Raw genomic sequence first — 21,319 nt, 5'->3', positions numbered from 1 at the left:
TATGAGAAAATAAACGGGTATATTTTATATATATAAATCTCCGAGTGCGTTCTTTCCGTCATCCTCTCCACTTGCTTCATTCCGGGTCTAACCCATACGTAACCGCTCGCGCAATTGATTTTCTGTATCAATCTAAGGATACAGTGGTGTCATCCTGACGCGGTATCAAAGAGATACCGACCCTATGGTCACAATAGTATTAGTCAACTTCAGTTCTTCAGTCCAGTTTGCCAATCTTGAAATTTGATCAATCTCTTTTAACCACTCGAACGCATTATCAATCATATCACCACGAAATATCGGGATGGAATTTGCTGTGTCATTAGCTGACGTGATTTGAATAGTTCTTGGCGAATTTATTTGTCTCTCAATCAACGGTTTTTGAGAATCCATTAGCGGGGTCAAAACTGCAGTAACATTAGGATGCAGTTGCGAAGTAGGTGCAGGAAATTGCGGTGTATTGGGGCGATTGTTTAGGGTTTCAACTTATTTCTGTAATAGTTGGATTTGCTTTAATAATTCTGCGCTGTCAGGAATTATTTTAGCATCATTGTCTTTGCCACTTGATTGCATCCTAAGAGTAGCAAGTTCGTTTAAGTTTCCCTGTTGTTTTTTTATATTATCATCCACAATGCGAGAAATTTAACAGTCTTTGCTTCCGGAAAAAAAAATTATGCAAACGTAAATCAGCTTTGAACTGGAAGATAGTAAAACGTTTTATTTCTACTGGCATTAAAGACTTCAACTCGTCGTTTACTGTTGTCATAATTCTGAAGCGAAGTTTTTCTGCCTGTACAGAATATACGAGCCTAATATTTACGCTTTCCGCGAACTCAAAGCATATAACGATCATTCAATATTAGCAGCAGCTTTTACGTTTTTCTCATCGGAGTATGTTGCTACGCAGTTTAGTATATTGAATAGAAATAAAATCTCCTTTCACTGTGTGAAAAGCGCGTATATAGGGGAATTCGAGTTGTGCGATAAAATACATAAATACATAAAGCCGTGTATTTTTGCCAGTTTAGTAATATTTACGACAATTCCGACCATTCTGAGTTACTCGTATTTTACGAAAATAAAGAAGTTACATGAAACAGATGCAGAGGCATTCATTTCTTCCGTGTTTCGCACAATACTGTTCATCTACCAAATTGGTCAGATCCAGTATTGAATTATAATAGTTATAGTCACATTTGTTGTTTTAGCCAGATGATTAATCAAACTGTCCGAAGAGATTGACCAATTGAAATTGAAAAGTCACTGGTTAAAATATGACGTAGAAAATACCCTATAGAAACATATTGAACTTTGGATATTCTTTGAAGGCATTAATAAAAACTGGGGCAATTTTCTTACTTTGGCATGCTCTCACTCGGTGTACATCATATGTTTTGCTCTGTATGCTGGGTTGTTCGAGAAAATGCAGTCTGCCTTAAAAACGGCTATTTGTTTTATGTCGGCATTTTCTTTGACTGTGCTAATACTCGTATGCTGGGGTGTATCTTCATTCACGTCATTAGTAAGTAAATGTTTAAATAATTAGACAAAATCTGTATGTAGTCGAACTTTCAGTAACAACCAGCTATAAACCGCAGCTATTGGTTTATGGATGTTTCTTATAAAATGTGTACAACATAACAACCAAACAATGGCCATTTGCCAACAGCGAGATTTTTATGTTGTTATTAGTAGCCGTTGTACAGAGGCTTGAGTATAATTTGAGTTACTTATGTTTAAGCTATGAGTGGTAAATCTGCAACATAAACGCCGAATACGGTCTGTAAATTGCAGATTCGCCACTAGAATTAGAAATAATAGTCATTTGTAATAATTTCATAAGTCTGAAAAGTGTTTTTAGTTTCTTTAAAAAGTAAATTTTATTGCTTCATTTTGATTTTATTTCTATCGTTAAACGCAGATTTTTTTCTGATTGCAGATGTATGACAATTTCACGTCTATTGGAAAACTTTCTTGTGCAGACTTATCTATAGAATTTAAGTTCAAGGTAAATGCAATTGAAAACATAACAGCGGCCACTTCCAAACAACATTATTTTATGTTCCACTCAGTGGCCGTTGTTTACAGCTGCAATTGTTTTTTAACATATTCTCTTCATTATATACTAGAATTATAAATACTAATAGAATATTTATATCTATCTATATATATAGAGCGTCGGAGACAGTTAATGGTAATGATTGATTTTTTTTTGTGCTCCTGATTGTCGCGTGTTATAGACGATGTCATTAATCTAAAATAGTGAAGTGCCACATTTTCGGAATCAGCTGAACGAGAGGAACACGTTGATACAAATCTTTGGACCATAGGACCCATATTTTTGGAGAAATCGGCGACTGAAAACAGAGTTATTCAAATCTAATTTGCCTGAAATCTTTGACCGCTTAACCAGAATCAGTTTCGGATTATTTTTCGGCTTATAACCGTAAGTACTGTGCTTAAATTTGGTGGTCCTCGGACTAGTATTTTGGCAACTACAGCCCTTTTCCAAATCTTCTCGAACGGCCCGCAACGGGCTTTTGAATAGCGTTCCGGGGAAAGTTTTTGTATGATCACGAAGAGGAATATTATAGAAACTGTGAGTGCAAATTTTGTAAACTTACCTTAAGTAGATTTTGAATAACGACGAGATTAAAACTCAACTAATTTCTCCACTGACCAGTGCAACAGTTTCCATAGAAACGGTCAAAGACCTATGTATAACGGTCATCGGTATAACGGTCACAACGGACATTGGGCGTTGCTGCTTCAAACTTTAGATTTAATTCTCATTGATAAACCCCAATACCTGCTAAATGTATGTATACTGTTGTTATCTACACGCGACTTACTGTGCATTAATTTTAGACCAGGTCTGGGCTAGAATAAGTTTGTTTTAAGCCTATCCTTTTCCCCTCTGCCCTGTCGAGTGATAGCTCGGCAGTGCAGAGCCTCTGGAACAGAGGTTTCCTCTTTACACACCCACTACTTCAGCTTTGGGTTAGGTACTCACATCCTTGGGGACAGTTTCTCTGGTGCGTAATTCTGTTTATCCACACCATGTCCGCACAAATTATTGAGGATTTTCTGAAAAAATCAAAACAGGCCCTGAAAGAAATTAAAGCATGTGCTACTAAAAACCCGAAGGCTTATCTAAGCACTACTCGGCACATTGACTTTATTACAGAACAATTCCTCACAGTCGTCAGAACGGCAGAGAATTCGATGAGAACGTACTTTCTCCCGATGGCAGATAAACTTACCAGTACGCAACAAGAGATTGCGGAGAAATTGAGCAACTTGGAGAACAAAGTATCGCAATGGACACCCCAAGCACCTTTGTACAGTGCAGTGGTTAGTACAGGAAGACATGTTAACGTCAATAGAAAGGTTAAAGAACCCGCCACACCGAATGAGGTCCTGCTAATCTATAGTAAGGATAAAGACAATCAAAACAGCGATACTGTACGCAGGCTTATGCAGTCAAAGATCAATCCGTCAGAACTGAAGATTACAGTAGAGAAGGTTCGGACGATCGGAAGAGGGGGCATTGCGGTGGAGCTTGGGGGCAATGGTGATGCCGCAACCCTGGAAAGGAGTATTGGGGAAAAGGTCCCTGAGGTTGCGGCTTTTAGGCCCAAAAAAAGATGGCCCCACGTCGTCGTCTTTTCGGTACATACGGAAATTACCAAGGAGGAGTTGTCGATTCTTACACATTCCCAAAACCAAGTGGTACACGATAACCTTACTGAAGAGGAGTTCCAGGGACAATTCCGCCCGAAATTTCAGATGGGAAGGAGGGATGCAACCTACAGGAACTGGGTGGTGGAGGTGTCCCCCCGGGTCAGAAGAATCCTAGTGGAACAGGGCAAAGTCAACCTAAACTGGTCGCGCTGCAGGGTCGTGGATTTCTTCCCGGTCCTGCAGTGCTTTAAGTGCTGCCAGTTCAACCATGCAGCCAAGGATTGCACTCAAGACAAGTATACATGCAGTCAATGCTCGGGGGATCATCCTTACCGGGCATGCCCGAATCGAGGAGTGGAGCCCACCTGCTGTAACTGTAGACTAGATAAAACAAAAAATTGCAAGCATAATGCAAGAGATTCTAAATGTCCAGTGTACCAGCGCGCCAAATCGATAATTACCGATAGAACCGACTATGGCCAGTAACCATACTAATCTTCGTATTTTACAGAACAATACACAGAGAAGCATCTCTGCTACATCTCTTATTTCTGAGCAGCTTAATAGCTATGATCTCGTATTTATCCAAGAGCCATACTGTCGTGCTGGCACACCCTCTTGCCTTCCCACGTTCTGTCCTGTCCTTAGTGGCACGGATAAGAACCCGTGGGCCATAACCCTTGTGCCCAATACCAATATGTCGATCCAGCATCATCCAACTTACAGCAGCGAATATATTGTGACCATTGAAGTTCAGTTAAAAGAAACTAGAATAATTATTCTTAACATGTACAGTACATATATATTTAAGTTTATGAAAATTTTATGATTTTAATTTTTTTGATATTCGGCGGCTCGAATACGATTGTACACTTTCCGATTTGCGACTAAATCTGCAGAACACTTGGGGGATGCTTACGGAACACCAGTGTTCCGCGGAACACCGGTTGGGAACCACTGTTTTAACAGATCAGATGAAGACAGAATGTGTCACCAAACTGAAATCGGTTTCACGTGTCCTGAATCTGGATAATCTTTAAAACAATGCAATATTTGGAAGTACAGTAACTATATTCTGACTTTATTAATTGTGATAATCAAGACAATGAAAGCGAATTTGACATTACATTGCTATGTGATTACAAATTTTCAATTTAAAAATTCAGAAAAAATATCATTTACTTTACTTCTTCAAAGAAGTAACTAAGTCTTTTAGAAGAAAAAAAATGTATAGTTACTTTTAAAAGAAATATATATATTTCTTTTAAATAAATAATATATATATATTATATAATATATATATATATAAATAATATATATATATATATATATATATATATATATATATATATGTATATATATTTTAAAAGATTTAGTTACTTACATTTCTTTTAAAAGTCTTTTGATAACATACAAAGTAGCGTGGAGAAAGTAAAAGCAAATCACTTAGACAATTGTCACGAGCCAATACCAAGTACGAGATTAAAATCAGCTCCAACAAGTGCTATCATCTCATTCTGAACTTTTAGCATCTTCATTTGATATTTGATAACCATTGCTCTTTCCAGTCTTAACACAAGGAAATGTTTTTATGTAGAGATTACGGGATGGTGACACGATAATTGTTGGTTTAGGAAATATAAGGTCGAAAACGAGCAAAATGAACGATCTGTTCTTACAAACGAAACAAATCGTGCCTGCACGGTCGAAAACGAGCAAAATGCTAGAATTAGAGATGATCTGTCATGTTGGCTACCTAAGGTAACATTAACCCATTTATGATATGGCGGAACGAGTTTCCAAGCATCATCTAAAACAGTCTGCTCTGTCACAGAATGATGCTGTTGTTACCTCACAGGTACAGAACTTGCTCCAAATTATTGTGATATTATTCAGAAAACTTTAGGGAAATACCGAAATGATACACAACTTGCGGGAGCCCCCTTTTCGTCTCATTCGGAATTGTTTCGTGACGATTGTCCGATTCGTTCACTTAATCCACACTCGAGTTAGTACGTTTTTTTTAACTCTTTCCGCCCTGTGGGCACTAAGAGGGCCTCTTTTAGTAGGCCCATTATGGGTTCGGCCAGGCCCACAATGAGGCGACCGGGTGGTGAGGGACGGGGCCAGACATATCCGAACGGACCACCCCCAAAAAATTCCTGGGGATTTCTCGACCCGTTCGGATTCGAACCCGGGTCCCCCAGAGCGGTAGGCTGCCACCTTGACCGCTCGGCCATCTGGCCTCCGAATTAGTACATTATCGAAAAAATTCAGTATTGGGAAAAAGTAAAGTAAATTACGTAGTTTCGGAGTTTTGAAAGTTGTCAACACGTAAAACATTACTTGTTCTTGCGTTCGCTTCGGTTGCCGCTTCGAATATCACAAATATTGAACATTTACTGAATTGTACTCCTGACTATTGAGGTAACAAACACCGGCCGAAAATGCCCGAAGGAGGCCTATGGACTTATGAAGCTTCGGGGGGCGGTGCCGCGGTCTCGTGACTCGCGGCCGGCTCGCCATTGGCTGTGCGAGGGGCCCGCGTGATCGGGCGCGCTGCATCTCTGGCGAAGGCGGGCCGCGTGGACGGCCCGTCATGCGCAGTGCGTTCCTCGGGCTCGCATGCCTGAAATATGAGTTCCGAATAGGTTCTCGCAGAGCGAGCTGGCGGGCAGGTGCGCAGAGAAGTGGACTGGCGCCTGCCAGGACGGGGGTTCGAGTTTCCGCTCAGGTAAGAGGTGTAGTAATAATAGATACTTGTATTTACAGGCAACAGATGGCGATTCCCGACGACTGCAGGCGAGACATGTGGCCTGCTGGCCGCGTGCGAGGGGGAGACGCCAGTGGTGGCGGTGCAGAGAGGAGGGGGAGGCGCGGGGTTAGGAAAGGGGGACACGCTTTTTTAACACTGAGAGGTGGAAAAAACGAAAAAAAAAATCGGCTACGTGCCGCTGTCCCTTTTGGGCACGGCGTCACGTGACCGGAAATGACGTAGGTGCATATTTGGAGGGCTATATCTCGCGAACAGTCGCATATACAGGTATGGTTTTTTTCACTTTTTTGCTCGCACAGGGGGGTCGAAAATTTGGGGGAGCCCCGCCTTTCTCAGGTACTGTACGTCTAGAATCTTGCTAAATATTGGACGTTAAATCCGAGATACATTTAATTCACCTGGATATAAGAGAATTTAAAGCCCAGCTTGGAAACAAAAGTGCCAGACTTAGATAGAAAAATTGAAGCCCAGCAATACTTGGTAAATACCATTTTAATGTAACTAACCAGTGTAATCTAATGTTATTTGGAATACAGATTACAGGAAAAACAAACACGAAAGAAAGTCTTACACAATTTTTTCTAGAGAATATTAAGATAACAGTATTCAAATAAGTGGAAATTCTGGCCATACACATACTAAAAAAAGAAGATCCATCAATTTTAAAAGTTTCTCTCTGAGTAAGGTTTAGAGAAAAAAAACCAAATTCTTTTAAATCTTTATAAAAATAAAGAAGTTTTTTTAAAAGAGCCATTTAAAAATATACGTATGTCATCCGACCTTACACAAGAACCTAGAAACCGTAGAACAAAAATCTTCCCATACTATAAAAAAGTCAAGAAAAAAAGTGAACAGATATTACTTAGAAATGACTCTATAATATATAAAAATAAGCAAATATCAAATAACTTATAGTTTTATTAATAATTGTTTAGTTGACACTAAAACTTTTTTAGATTTAACAATCAATATTTAAGCTCTTCTAAAGAAAATAACACAAAGATGCTGAATAACCTAAACAGGAAGCCTGACAAAGTTGATATAGAGGAATTTCAAGATTCGGATATTAGAATTTTGTCTTGGAACGTGCAAGGACTTAGAAATAAGTTTTCCGCTTGCTATGTAGATAAACTACTGATGAAGTATAATATTATAGGACTGGAGGAAACGTGGGTCAACAAACTAAATACGAATGGGGAACATCTTCTCCAAGCCTTTTAATATATACAAGTTCCAGCTTAAAAAAATATAGGTGCAGGTCGACCAAAAGGAGGAATAATGTTAATAATGAAAAAATTTCTGGGTGAAATGATTTATCGCTTTTCAACAACTTACTTTATATTCTCATTAATTAAATTGGATTTTCTTAAATTTAATATTCACTCAAGTAATATTTTGGCAATAATAATAAGCTATTTTCCACCTTATCAAACGATACAAAATCTACAAAGTAATAGAAAAGGTTACAATGGATTGGCTGCATTTTACTTCTTTTTGGGTAATTATAAGTGATTTTAATGCAAGAATTGACAATTATAATTATTTCTATTATAAGGGTAATAATCAAACAATTTATAACATAAGAAGTAGTCATGACACCGGTAGTAATACTAAAGAGAATCTATTATTAAATTTCGTTAAAAATTATGATTTATACATTCTTAATGGACGTACAAAGAAAGATTATCCCGGTAGGCTTACCTTCATGTCATCAAGAGGAGCATCGGTAATTGATTACATAATATACTCTGAAGCCATACTAGACTATTGTGAAGAATGTAAAGTATTAGACCACGACTTATCTGACCATTTCCCTGTCCACTTGATTATTAGAGATGAATCAAAAATATCAAAATATGAGATGGCAAAAATAAAAGAGAAAGTGCAGGTTGCGAGAGACAAATTCAATTTAAGAAAGTTTGAGACCGAAATAGGAGGAAAAATTGAGTCAATTGAAAAAATTGGGACTAAGAAACTCTATGACACTTTAATGAAAATTTTTAATGATTATAAGATAGAACCAAATTATCATAAGGATAGACATTTAGATAAAATAAAATCCAAATTTAAGCAAGACTGGTTCGATATGGAATGCTACAGAGCAAACAGACAGAAGGAATCTAAATTGACATCTTTTCGTAAGGTTAGAACAAGAGATCAATTAATTAAATATATAAATTCAAACAAGAGTTATAAAAATCTTATTATAGCTAAGAAAACGAAATTCTTTAATTTAATAAATCAAAAACTATTAGCTGATAAAAGTAACAAATTTTTCTGCCTGACTGTAAAAAAATACCGACTGAGGAAAGATAACGAAAAACAAAACCCTATTGGATTTGATAAATGGATCAATTTTTTTTGGAAAAAGAGAGTTAACTAACAAATATTCACCTAGATTTAGAACTAACAGGTTTGAACAGAGAGGAGAGGATAATAAACATGCCAATTCAGGCCTCAGAAATAATAAAAACTATTAACAAATTAAAAGAATCCACGGTCACAGGTCCTTATACAATTCCCACTTGTTTATTAAAAAGACTACCACCGAAAGCAATCGACTTAATAGCGCTTAGCTTTAATCACATGTACGAAAATAATATATACCCAGATTCGTGCTGTTCGGCATACTTCAGAATGATATATAAATAAGGAGACTGCTCAGACCCAAGTAACTACAGACCCATTGCAATACTTTCATCTTTAAGGAAGGTTTTCACAGCTATCTTTGCAAAACGATTTAATCAATGGCTAGAAGAAACACAGTTGACGTCCGATACCCAATTTGCTTTCTCTAAAAACGGTGGTACAGAACTAGCCAATTTTATATTGATTTCAATTATTCAAATACAGTTATCTTGAAAAAGGCATAAAGTTTATGCAGCTGTTTTAGATTCAAAAAAGGCTTTTGACTCAGATTCAATGGAATTAATGTGTGAAAAACTAAAAAAATATACAACAGATATCTTCTTAAATGCTATAAATTTTTTTTAGTCACTATCATGTTACTTTGAAATCTGGCAAAACTGTCTTCCCCCCTTTGATATTTCTGGGGGTCTTTTACAAGTTGACCCATTGTCGCCATTTTTGTTTAACTTTTTCATATTTGATATGAACAAACAACTTGATAAAGCTGAGGACAGAATAAGCATTGGAAATTGTATAATTCACTCAATACAATATGCAGACGATATTGTTTTACTTCCGAATACAAAAATTGGTCTCCAGAGAAAAATTAATTTAATGCAGAAGTACATTACACTACTTGGACCGAAAATTAACCCAACCAAAATCTATATTTAGATTTTTAAAAGAGGAGGAAGACGGGCGAAACAAGACCATAATTTTCACCTTTTAAATGAGAAATTGAAGCTAACAGAGGAGACCTCTTACTTGGGACTTAACATAACTTCAACACTATCCTTCAAAGCCCACGTTAAAAATATGCGGAATAAAGCTAATAAACTAATCAATAACCTTATATATCTATTGGTCGAAATAAAAACTAAATCAATACAAAAACAAATGCAACTTTTTACGGCAATAGTGATGAACTCAATATGTCATGCTTTCCCATATGGGAAATTGATTGGATAACTCGTGTTGAAATAATACAATTACAATATATAAGGAAAATATATGGATTAGACAGATCAGTCCCGGAATATGGCATACGTCACGACATAAACCGTCTACAATTGGAACCCTATTTGGTATTAAATATACAAAAATTTTATAAAAGATTGATTACTGGTGAAAACCCTTGGATTAATACCATATTAAATACTCTGAAAAGTTTAGCAGAAACAAAGAAATATTATGTCAACAATTGGTTCATTAAATTTAGTCAAATGTTGGCTAGATACGGAATTTCTCCCATTTTATTTGGAAACACAGAATAAGACTGGCAATTTAGTAACTCTATATTAATAGAAAATTTGTTTAACAACTCTATTCATGAAGAAATAGTTAAATTACAGAGTTCAAAATATCATCCCTGGTCTATGGAGAACTTAAATTTTCCCCCATACGAATATATTAATTTTCTCCTACCGTTTATGGTAAAAAAAATTTTATATGCAGCTCCGTCTAAACAAATTTTATATATTAGTGGCTCAGAATTATTTAAACATCAGAAACGAAACATGTAAATTATGTCAAGAGCAAATTTCGATCTTCCATATAATATGTTCCTGCAGAGGCTGCACAGAGATTAGGGGAAAATATGGTATTTCCACTCTATCCGAGAGAAATCAATTACAAACACTGTAAAAAGTTGTTTCAAATGAACCCAACTATAATAACAAGACTGTACAATTTTTTCATTAGATATGTTAAACTATCCGAGAAAGCCAGCAACAAAGATGGTAACGAGATATAATCAAGATTATTTTTTTGTAATTCAAGACATATACTACTATTAATGTTAAATTATCAAATGTTTAAATTAGGTTTCCCCTTGTAACGGGATAATCGCATATTACGAAAATAAACATTATTATTTATTATTATTATATTAAATGTTTCCATATATGTTAAATATTTTTCGCTCCAGTAAACTGAAATCTTTGTTTCTGAGCAGAAAATGAACCTGTCGATTCGATGATTTTATATCAAATACATTGAAATACATACGAAAATAAAAAACTCCATTCATGTCTTACGAAACCCTGAAATCTTCACATCTAGCCGTATGTAAGGCGCCAACCTGCAACCATATAAGTGTTAAGTGAATTTTTCAATATGCTGGTGTTAGTTATCAAATAGGATCCATTTTGATTTATTCACAAATACAGTGTAAATCTTCAACGAGTTTTAGTGTTGTGTTAATCTGTACTTTGTCTTAATGAGTCTTTTTTTCCACACATCAAAATACATTGCAAAACCAAAGCTACGTGACAGAATGTCAATAAATACATATCGTATCAATCTTATTAATTAAAAGAACCTCGTTTGTAAATATGAATTATACGAATAAGAAGTTTATTATTTTCGTGTCTACTAATTTTTTTTGTTTATTTGTCAATTGAAAAACGTTTAAAGTACACAGATTGATAGTTTATTTTAATGGGTTTTGAAAGGTACTTTTTCTAATATTCACTGTTGCTGTGTAGTCAATATTCATTAATTCAAACAGACTACTCAGAATATTGATTTTAGAATATTCATCATTAAATTTATTTCTCAATTTGCTCATTTTAAAAGGTAGTGGGCATTAATCAGAGGGAAGGTTATTCATAACATCATAATAAAATTAATTCAGTCTCTTCAGTAAATTCTTTCGTTAATTTACATTAATCGATGGCTAAATTCTTCTTAACATTCTGTATATTTGTCTGCCTGTTAACATGGAAATATGTCATGGAATAATTTATCATCTATTTTCAATTATATCCATTACGTACTTACACTAAAATGTTCTGAATACCTGACTTGTATTAAAGGCAATTGATTCTATTAGAAAGGAACCGAACATAAATTTTTCGCATAACAAAATATTTTGTAAACATCACTTCTAAATTAAATTGCATCGTGTATGAATAATTTAAATATAAAATAGATTTTGCCATTCAATAAATGTATATGGCATCGATACTAAAAGCTATTTTTCATAAATTGATAAACACAAGCCAGTATTAGAATATTGTCGTATAAATCTCTATTACATAATGGCCTCTTAATTGAAAAGTTTCACGAATAAATTTGAATTTCGTTTTAAATTTGAAATTGAGTAAACAAAACGAAGAATAATATATGCTAGGAAACATTAGGTGTTCAGTATGAAAGATTTAAGATTGTATTTCTAACATACAGTGTGCCAAATTACAGTTGGCAATTCCCAGCTGGCTAAAGCAAAAAATTTTCATCAGAAAGTCATAAAAGTTCGAGAATGTATTAAGGCGACTATAAAAATTTTCAATACAACAAATAAGTTAGTTCTAATAACTACCCAACACAAGACAAAAAAGTCGAGTATTGGCTTACTTGATCTCCAGACTTGAATCTACCTTGATCTTCTAATATTTCTGTCATACCTTGAAGGCAGAATAGCACGCCATGTGCGTAACATTTTAAGGCACACATTTAGAGATTGTAATCCAGCAGTGTTTTGAATCCAGCTGGATTTTTGCTGGACCAACATCATTCTACCTGGATCCAGCGCGGATGTATTTTCGGTGCAATAAATTGTTATCTATCTATCTATCTATCTATCCAGCAATTTATGGTTTTTTAAAAAGAAATAAAACATTTTTTAAAATACTTAAGAAATTTTTATTATTTAGACTGGTCACTATAAAGCAGTAAAACTTCTTACACATTTAGTAGTGAACTTAACTTTGGTTCTGTTTAACACTCGAAATAGAGATAATTAACTTTATATGTTTAGTTAAATTATAATTATATTGTAATCTTTAAGTTTAATAATAAAAAAGGTAACTCTACTAATTAATTTATATTAATATATTATATTGTAATAATGTACGGACGGATAATCAGTGGCTAAGTGGCTATCAGTCTTACCAGTTTTATTATACATATTAGTTCTCTACATATCAGTTTGTTGTTATTTATAACTAATTTAATTATTCGTGTTAGTAAAGTAGTCAGTAAGTAATTAGTAGTAGTTTAGTAGTTAGTTATTATTGTCAGAATCAGGAATCGCATACATTCATATCATCATATATCTACGATATTGATACTCATTAATTTAATTAACTATTTAACTAACTAGGTAGACTCAGTTTCTCACCAATTTTCACAATAAAATTGCCTAGCCCACTAACCACTTATAAAATAAAAATTAAAAGCTCTAACTTAACCAGTTGTTTGCGGAGTACTGCTATTGGAGTAACCGGTTTACGTAAAACTGTTGAGTCTTGTCATGAATAAAGTATTTTAAAAAATTAAATAAATTTAAATCAATCACTTCTGTTATTTTTTCGACTTTTCTGGACGTAGGAACTCAAGAGACAAATGGTATTGATAGTGTTGTCTCCCAACCGACTTATTAATAAACTGTGTATATATAGTGCAATAGTGTTGAAAAGTTTTCCCGCTGCGAAGAAAGCCTTTTCTGCCTCTACGTTAGTTGGTTTTAGGGTCATCAAATAATCATAAATCGTTTTCGTCACGTGATTCATCGACGTCACAACTGACCGTAAATTACAATTATGCACGAGGACTAAGAGAAAAGTTACTTATTTTATTTACCGCGAAGACACTTAATTTCGCGAGAGCGAAAAGTCAACAGGCAATTACATCAACAGAGGCAAAAAGGCGGGCAGTGCGGTGTAGAGAGAGGGTGTAGTACGTGCCGCCTTGAATGGCAACGTCACTTTCGCCGACGAGCGATTGCGCACGTAGCAAAGCGGCGACGACGACGACAACGTAGACTTTTGCACCATTATTTAGAAAGTTAATTGAGTATTTGCGGCTCCGCAGCGCTAGATCCAGCACCAGGTGCTGGATTCAGCAGCCGAAAAATACGCTGGGTCAAGCTGGATTGCTGGATGAGAAATCCAGGAATTGCAATCCTCACACACAGTCATGCAACCGTTAAAAATGCTGTATTACGATTTCAGATACTAGCAGAAAATGGTTGTTTTCATGTTTTAAGTATGTTTATTTCACATTAGACAAATAAGCTTGGTAGGCAATTGTTGTTTTATGTATGATTATGATACTCCCCGTACTGGTGGTTTTTGGAACTAACCATTTTTGTGTATAACATCTTTGTTATAGAAACGACCAAAAAATATAAATAACATAAGAAAACGGTGTGGTGTATTCATTTAATTGTAGTTGTATCCAGAAGAAATCATATATTGAAGAAACAAAAAAAAAAATTAAAAATAAGATTAAAAGATCGTATTCGTGCAATCAAAGAAAATAATGCTAATTCCGCAGTAGCGAACTTTTGTAATTTAAGAAGATGCGAACTAGATTTAAACTCAGCAAAAATAAAGATAAAAGAGAACAATAATTATAAAATGCAATTATAAAAACACATACATTAAGTTAAACAAAAAGACGAAATAAATAACAACACAGTAAAAAAAGTAGACCAAACACGAACCAGCGTCATGTACAGAGGGAGTGAAGGAAAGTATAAAAGAAGAAATCCAGTAAGGTTAAAGCAATTGTTGAAAAAAAAGCAAAAGCTCGATGGTATTAGTTTGAACCAATCTTCATTAATTTAATTAATGATACTGTTTTAAAAGCAGGAATATGTTTGAAGTGATATTATTGAATTTTGCACTAAATATTGACGGTGTGGAGGATATACTTAAAAACCCAGAGATTGTAAGTTTTTGAATTGCTTCATTGTCGGGAATTTTATATTCTTTCATTTAAAAGAAAAAATATAAAATTCCTGCACTAATTGAAATTATTAAGAAAATGTCGTTGGTAAACCTGCTGATGAGAGACCAACAGCTCCGAAACTCAAAGATATCGTGTATGTTTAAATGAAATTTTTACTATACAATAATTTCGGTACAAAATAAAAGCTTATCCTCGGAACTCTGTTATTCGTGTAGATATGCTAATTACGATGTTTTCCTAGTTTTCCACTACAAGCATGCAGACGTGTTTAAATGCAACTGATTTATACATGAGTGATATTGTAAAAAATTTTTAATGCTATGTCGTTGACGTCGGATCCTCCAAAAAAAAATATACATCAATTATATATTGTATGTATTTTTTAATGTCATTTCGTCGGTTTTTAAGTTGTTAACCATCTGTCTCTAGTTAGATTATTAAAAAATAGATTATTTTGTATTGACCCAACATTATTCGTATGCTATACATCCACAAGAGCCGAATTATCGGGCTAGAGCCGGCTATAATAAATAATTAGTAAGACAATTTGGCACTAGAGCTTGGCTCTAGCCCGATAATTCGGCTCTTGTGGATATATAGCTTTGTAACGGGTTAGTCGTTGTTTGTTTATATTATTCGTATAATCATAAATTTGATTTAATCAAAAACTTATCCTTGAAAGTTTGTTACTCATATCGTATATGTGTTCAGGTAAAAAATAAAAACTGTTTTGTTTGTTTTTCGGACTGTGTTTACTCAATTTAAAGAACCAGTTATCCAGTATAAGAAGTCCTAATAATATGTCCTAGTTGACAAATTAAGTTCAAATTAATGTTCGATAGAAATTTATAAGTATACTAGCTGACCCGGCCACACGTTGTTGTGGCTCAAAATGTATCTATTATAAATGTATAACACTTCCCCCGTGGAGGGAATTTCAAAAAATCCCTTCTTAGTGTACATTCTCTTGACGTACCCCATTAAAAACGCATCTAAAATAGTATAATAAAAGCCGAGTTCTTAACAGTAAGCCTTAATCCCGTCACTTTTCCCGCTGGGGAATATCGAAAAATCCCTGTTTAGTGTATATTCTGTTGACGTAACCTATTAAAACGCAATTAAAAACGCAAAAAACCGCATGTAAAATAGTATAATAGAAGCCGAGTTATTCACGGTAAGCCTTAATCCCGTCCATCTCCCCCCACTGCGGGGAATTTCGACATGTATATTATATAAAAACACGTGCGTATTCGAATGCAACGTTGTGTCAAAATTTCAAAGGAATCGGTAGGAACAAACGAACGTTATATTTTATTTATATAGATAGATAGAAAATGATCTGCTTCAGTCCATTCTCACAGAAAAGCATAATGTCTCACAGAAAAGCAAACTTAGGTCGTCGGAAGTTAGCGCCATCTGTTGGACATAAAAGCCTTAATCCATATATAAATATATTTTTGGAAGGGGGGAAATGGTGTAGGGGTATGAAAAATAGATAGCAGCCGATTCTCAGACCTACTGAATATGCATATAAAATTTGGTAAAAATCGGTAAAGCCGTTTTCGCTGGATGAAAAATTTTTACAAATTTTATATTTTTAATTGGATTATTTCTATGTTTTAAAGGAATTGTTTTTGGGCGATCATGTAGCCTAAAAAGGAAGGTCGGATCGTCCGAATCTTTATTCTAGAACATTTTAACGAAATAAACGGTGATTGACCAAGTTTTGGAAACGACTACGTCTTTTTTATTTATATAAAAATTTTTCATCCAGCGAAAAAGCTAAAATTAAAAAGTTTTAAAAGAAATCGCCGCCAGAGGGATCATGGATAATCTACATTAAACAGCGCGACTTTTCACGTGGATATAAGGATCCAGAACTCCCAACTGGAAGTCAAGGATGAATTCAAAGGCGTCGTAAGGTCACCAATTCCAATTTTTACAAATTTTATATTTTTAATTGGATTATTTCTATGTTTTAAAGGAATTGTTTTTTGGGCGATCATGTAGCCTAAAAAGGAAGGTCGGATCGTCCGAATCTTTATTCTAGAACATTTTAACGAAATAAACGGTGATTGACCAAGTTTTGGAAACGACTACGTCTTTTTATTTATATAAAAAATTTTTCATCCAGCGAAAAAGCTAAAATTAAAAAGTTTTAAAAGAAATCGCCGCCAGAGGGATCATGGATAATCTACATTAAACAGCGCAACTTTTCACGTGGATATAAGGATCCAGAACTCCCAACTGGAAGTCAAGGATGAATTCAAAGGCGTCGTAAGGTCACCAATTCCAATTTTTACAAATTTTATATTTTTAATTGGATTATTTCTATGTTTTAAAGGAATTGTTTTTTGGGCGATCATGTAGCCTAAAAAGGAAGGTCGGATCGTCCGAATCTTTATTCTAGAACATTTTAACGAAATAAACGGTGATTGACCAAGTTTTGGAAACGACTACGTCTTTTTTATTTATATAATAATAATAATAATAATAATCAGCGCAGAGCCCAAACGGTTAGGAATTGAAAGTTGAAATTTTGTACGCAGTTAGGGTACGTTAAGAGAACGCACACTAAGAAGGGATTTTTCGAAATTCCTTCCCACGGGGGAGAAAAGACTGAATTCTGTCTAACACTTCCATCGACAATGAAAGTGTTAAGTAACAATGGCAGTGTGAAGCAACAATGGAAGTGTGAAGTAATAATGGAAGGGTCAACAATGGAAGTGTTAACAATGGAAGTGTGAAGTAATAATGGAAGTGTCAACAATAGAAGTGTTACGTAACAATAACGGTAAGTAAGAATTGAAAGTTGAAATTTGGTACATAGCTACGATACGTCACAAAAATGCACACTAAGAAGGGATTTTTCAAAATTTCTCCCCACGGGAAGAGGGACAGGATTAAGGCTTAACACTTCCATCAATAATGGAAGTGTTAAGTATCAATAGAAGTGTTAAGTAACAATGGAGAACAAGAGAAAGCGACGTGCAAGATTCACGGGCGCTGGAGGAAAAAAAAACGAGTAATATGTTAGAACATATTCGATTTTCAAATTTAAACAGATTGATTCGCTTTTTCTCGACCCTTCTTTTTTAGAACATTCGATGAAAATCGAACGATATAATCAGAACACGTCGTGAAAATCGAACAATATTGCAATATTCGATTTTCAAATTCGACCTTTTATTAGAAATATTTAGTTTGTTGATGAAATTACTCTTTTTCTTTTTTGACTATAACGTAATAATCTTAATCTTCGCTATCGTTACTTTTGCCCGAGCAACGCCGGGAATATCTGCTAGTGAAAATATAATATTCAACTAGGCGAATACATTAAGAAATACCTTAAAATTTTAAAGCGCAACAAAAACTAAAAATGAAATTAATTATCTGGACATAACAATAAACCGCAGCAAAAATACTCTTCGTATAAAACCATATAAAAAAGCTACAATGTGGATAAAAATCTACACTATAAACCCTATTGCCCTATAACGATTAAAAACAATAACTTTGCGATATCAAATATATAGATGTTATATTACATATCTTTGATATGGAATATAACATCTATAGAATAAGACAGAAAAAAAACAAAATGAATTAATAAATATATTTTTATTAAACAATTACCCCCAACAGATTATTAAATATAGATAACGGAATTCACAAAAACAAAGATAATATTAAAAATATAAAGATGATAACACATATTTGTCATTCCCTTACACAAAAAGCACAGTACATACGAACAATATAGAAATGTTTTCAAAAATATGGTATTGTACTAGCAGCAAAACTAAAAAAATAATAGTATTATCAATAAAATCAAAACAAAGAAAAACTAGACGAAGTACTAGTTTTTCTTAGTTTTGATGTACTTTGTCTTATTGATGTACTTTGATGTGACAATCATTCACGTCAAATACGCATCGAAAACGATAGTGAGATGCGTGAATAAAATAGAATTGTAGAATTTGACGTCAATATTGAAGAGAAAGGTACGAATAGCTGCAAACATAACTGGACCAAATGGAACTGACGCTAAAGAAAGTCCATATGCAGCAAAGAGACGACGCAATTTTACAAAACAATTATTGCAAGTTTACCGTCTCGGCGAAGACGCCTCTAGTTTATAAAATTGTTCGTGCTATGTTTGTTATTGTCTGTGCTCTGTGTTTTTTGTTTTTTTTTTTTTTTTTTTTTTGTCTAATTGTCACTATATTTGTAGTTGATGTTATGCTTTATTCTGGTTAAATAATTTACATATCTGTAACTCATATATTTATTGTAACTCTGTTATATTTCATCCGGTTATGTATTACGGCACCGGTTATGTACCTTTGGTATCTTTTTAATTAAATAACTGAACTGAACTGAACTGTACTTTGTCTTAATGAATCATAAGTCTTTTCTTCCACACACCAAAACTCATTGCAAAACCAAAGCTACATGACACAATATCAGTACATACATACTGTATCATTTTAATTAATTGTGATGTAAATGTACAAAACGTCGTTCGTAAATATAAATTATACAAAAAATAGTTATATTATTTTCGTTTTTACTAAAACTTTGTTGTTTTTTGTTTGTTTGTTTGTCACTTGAAAAACTTCTAAAGTACATAGATTAATAGTTGATTTTAATGGGTTTTGAAAAGTCTTTTACTTTTTGTAATATTCACTGTTGCTGTGTAGTCAATATTCATTAATTCAAACAGACTACTCAGAATATTGATTTTAGAATATTCATCATTAAATTTATCTCTCAATTTGCTCGTTTTAACAGGAAGTGGGCATTAATCAGAGGGACGGTTCTTCGTAACATTATAATAAAATTAAATCAGTCTCCACAGTAATAATTTATTCCTTAATTTACACTAATCGATAGCTAAATTCTTCTTAACATTCCTTATATTAGTCTGCCTGTTAACATGGAAATATGTCATGGCATAATTTACCATCTATTTTCAATTATATCCATTAAGTACTTACACTAAAATGTTCTGAATACCTGACTTGTATTAAAGGCAATTGATTCTATTAGAAAGGAACCGAACGTAAATTTTTCGCATAACAAAATATTTTGTAAACATCACTTCTAAATTAAATTGCATCGTATATGAATAATTTAAACATAAAATAGATGGTTAATATTACCCTAGAATCCAAGATGGAAACGGGGGAAATTTTTCCCTCGATTCAAAATGGCCGCGTTTCCGGCCGCCATTTTGAATTTCTCTGCAGACTCCGCGGATGTTAACCGAAACAAACAATAAAAAAAAAATTTTTTTTACCTATTTTTTGATGGTGGTTGCCTACTTCTTTCAATTTTTTTTCCTTTCCGAACGTACTTTTTAATATACGCCCTTTCTCGTACTTTCTTTTGCATATTACGGTCTCGTCGATTTCCACCGTTTTATTCGGCCCTCCTATTTTAAACGATGTCAAATTACTCAAATTTATAAGCATTACCAACTGTATGTGATTGGACGAATCGACTCCCGTTTTTTTGGATATGCCCGCCGCAATCGCAGAGGTCGTCGCCGTACATTCCAGACATAGATAGTGCCATATAAACGACAGAATGCAACCCCAAGAAATGTGGCCAAATTTACTTTTAAATGTTCCTTCAAAGGCAGAAGTCTTCGTTCCGCACTTACTGCATCGGAAGAAACAGCTATCTCTATTACTCCGATAATATAATTTGCATTTAGAATCGTACGGAATGCAAACGGACTCGGTCGGCTGTATGCCTAATTTTACAGCAAATTTCAATGCGTTATCGATACGGGGAGGCAAACCTAGCTCCAAAAAGTCGTCTTCCATTAACTTGTAGAAATCACGGGTGGTGCAACTCGACCAAAATTCGTCGTTGCAACTCAAATCGGCAAAACTACTCATTATCGAACAATTGGCAATAAACTAAACGCGGGGAGGTGGGAGAAAAAAACACGGTTTTTTCTTAATTTCTAATTACTTTTTTTTCTAACTTTTGGGATTAAATTGTAATAAAAGACATAACAATAATTACTAATACTGGAGAAAATAATAATAATAAATAAATAATAATAAATAAATATATATATATATATATTTACCGATAATAAATTGTGTGAAAATGAAATATCGTAACGAAAAAAAAACAGCAATTATTCCAATACGCAATTCGTCGCAACACTGCAGTAAACGATTCCAACTTGAAACTAATCGATTTGCATAAAATTTCCCAGAAAGGAACAGAAATCACGTCTTAGATTATGCATTTGCATATTCGTTCGTAACACCCCTACATATTTCCCACCGGTTTAACTCTCGCACGACGTTACGAAAAAGGTCCCTCTACCGTCGCAAATATACAGTACCGTCTCCGTTTCGAGGTTACAGGAAACTCGGCCACGTCGAACACAGGGTAGAAACCGAAAGGAAAAAAAATCCCCACGTCGTCGACGTCTCGACTCTAGGGAAAAAGCTTTTTCCCCGTTGCAGTCTCCAACGTAGGGAAAAATTTGTCCCGTCGCCATCTTGG

General features: G+C 34.3%; 2 protein-coding genes across 2 annotated transcripts in view; one reads left to right on the top strand and one right to left on the bottom strand.

The window, feature by feature from the left end:
- The window catches only part of LOC136990652 (uncharacterized), a 194,309-nt gene that overhangs the window by 153,761 nt on the left and 19,229 nt on the right, over positions 1 to 21,319 (bottom strand). The window lies entirely within an intron of this gene.
- The window catches only part of LOC136990641 (52 kDa repressor of the inhibitor of the protein kinase-like), a 32,614-nt gene continuing 16,762 nt past the window's right edge, over positions 5,468 to 21,319 (top strand). The window contains exon 1 of the mRNA XM_067289031.1: positions 5,468 to 5,542. Coding sequence (XP_067145132.1) covers positions 5,468 to 5,542 — 75 coding nt within the window. The remainder of the gene's footprint in view (positions 5,543 to 21,319) is intronic.

This window comes from Centruroides vittatus, unplaced genomic scaffold (genome assembly GCF_030686945.1).
Source record: "Centruroides vittatus isolate TY-2023 unplaced genomic scaffold, ASM3068694v2 scaffold_996, whole genome shotgun sequence".
NCBI lineage: Eukaryota > Metazoa > Arthropoda > Arachnida > Scorpiones > Buthidae > Centruroides > Centruroides vittatus.
Note: the sequence above shows the minus strand (reverse complement) of the source record. Positions and strands in the feature narration are given on the sequence as shown.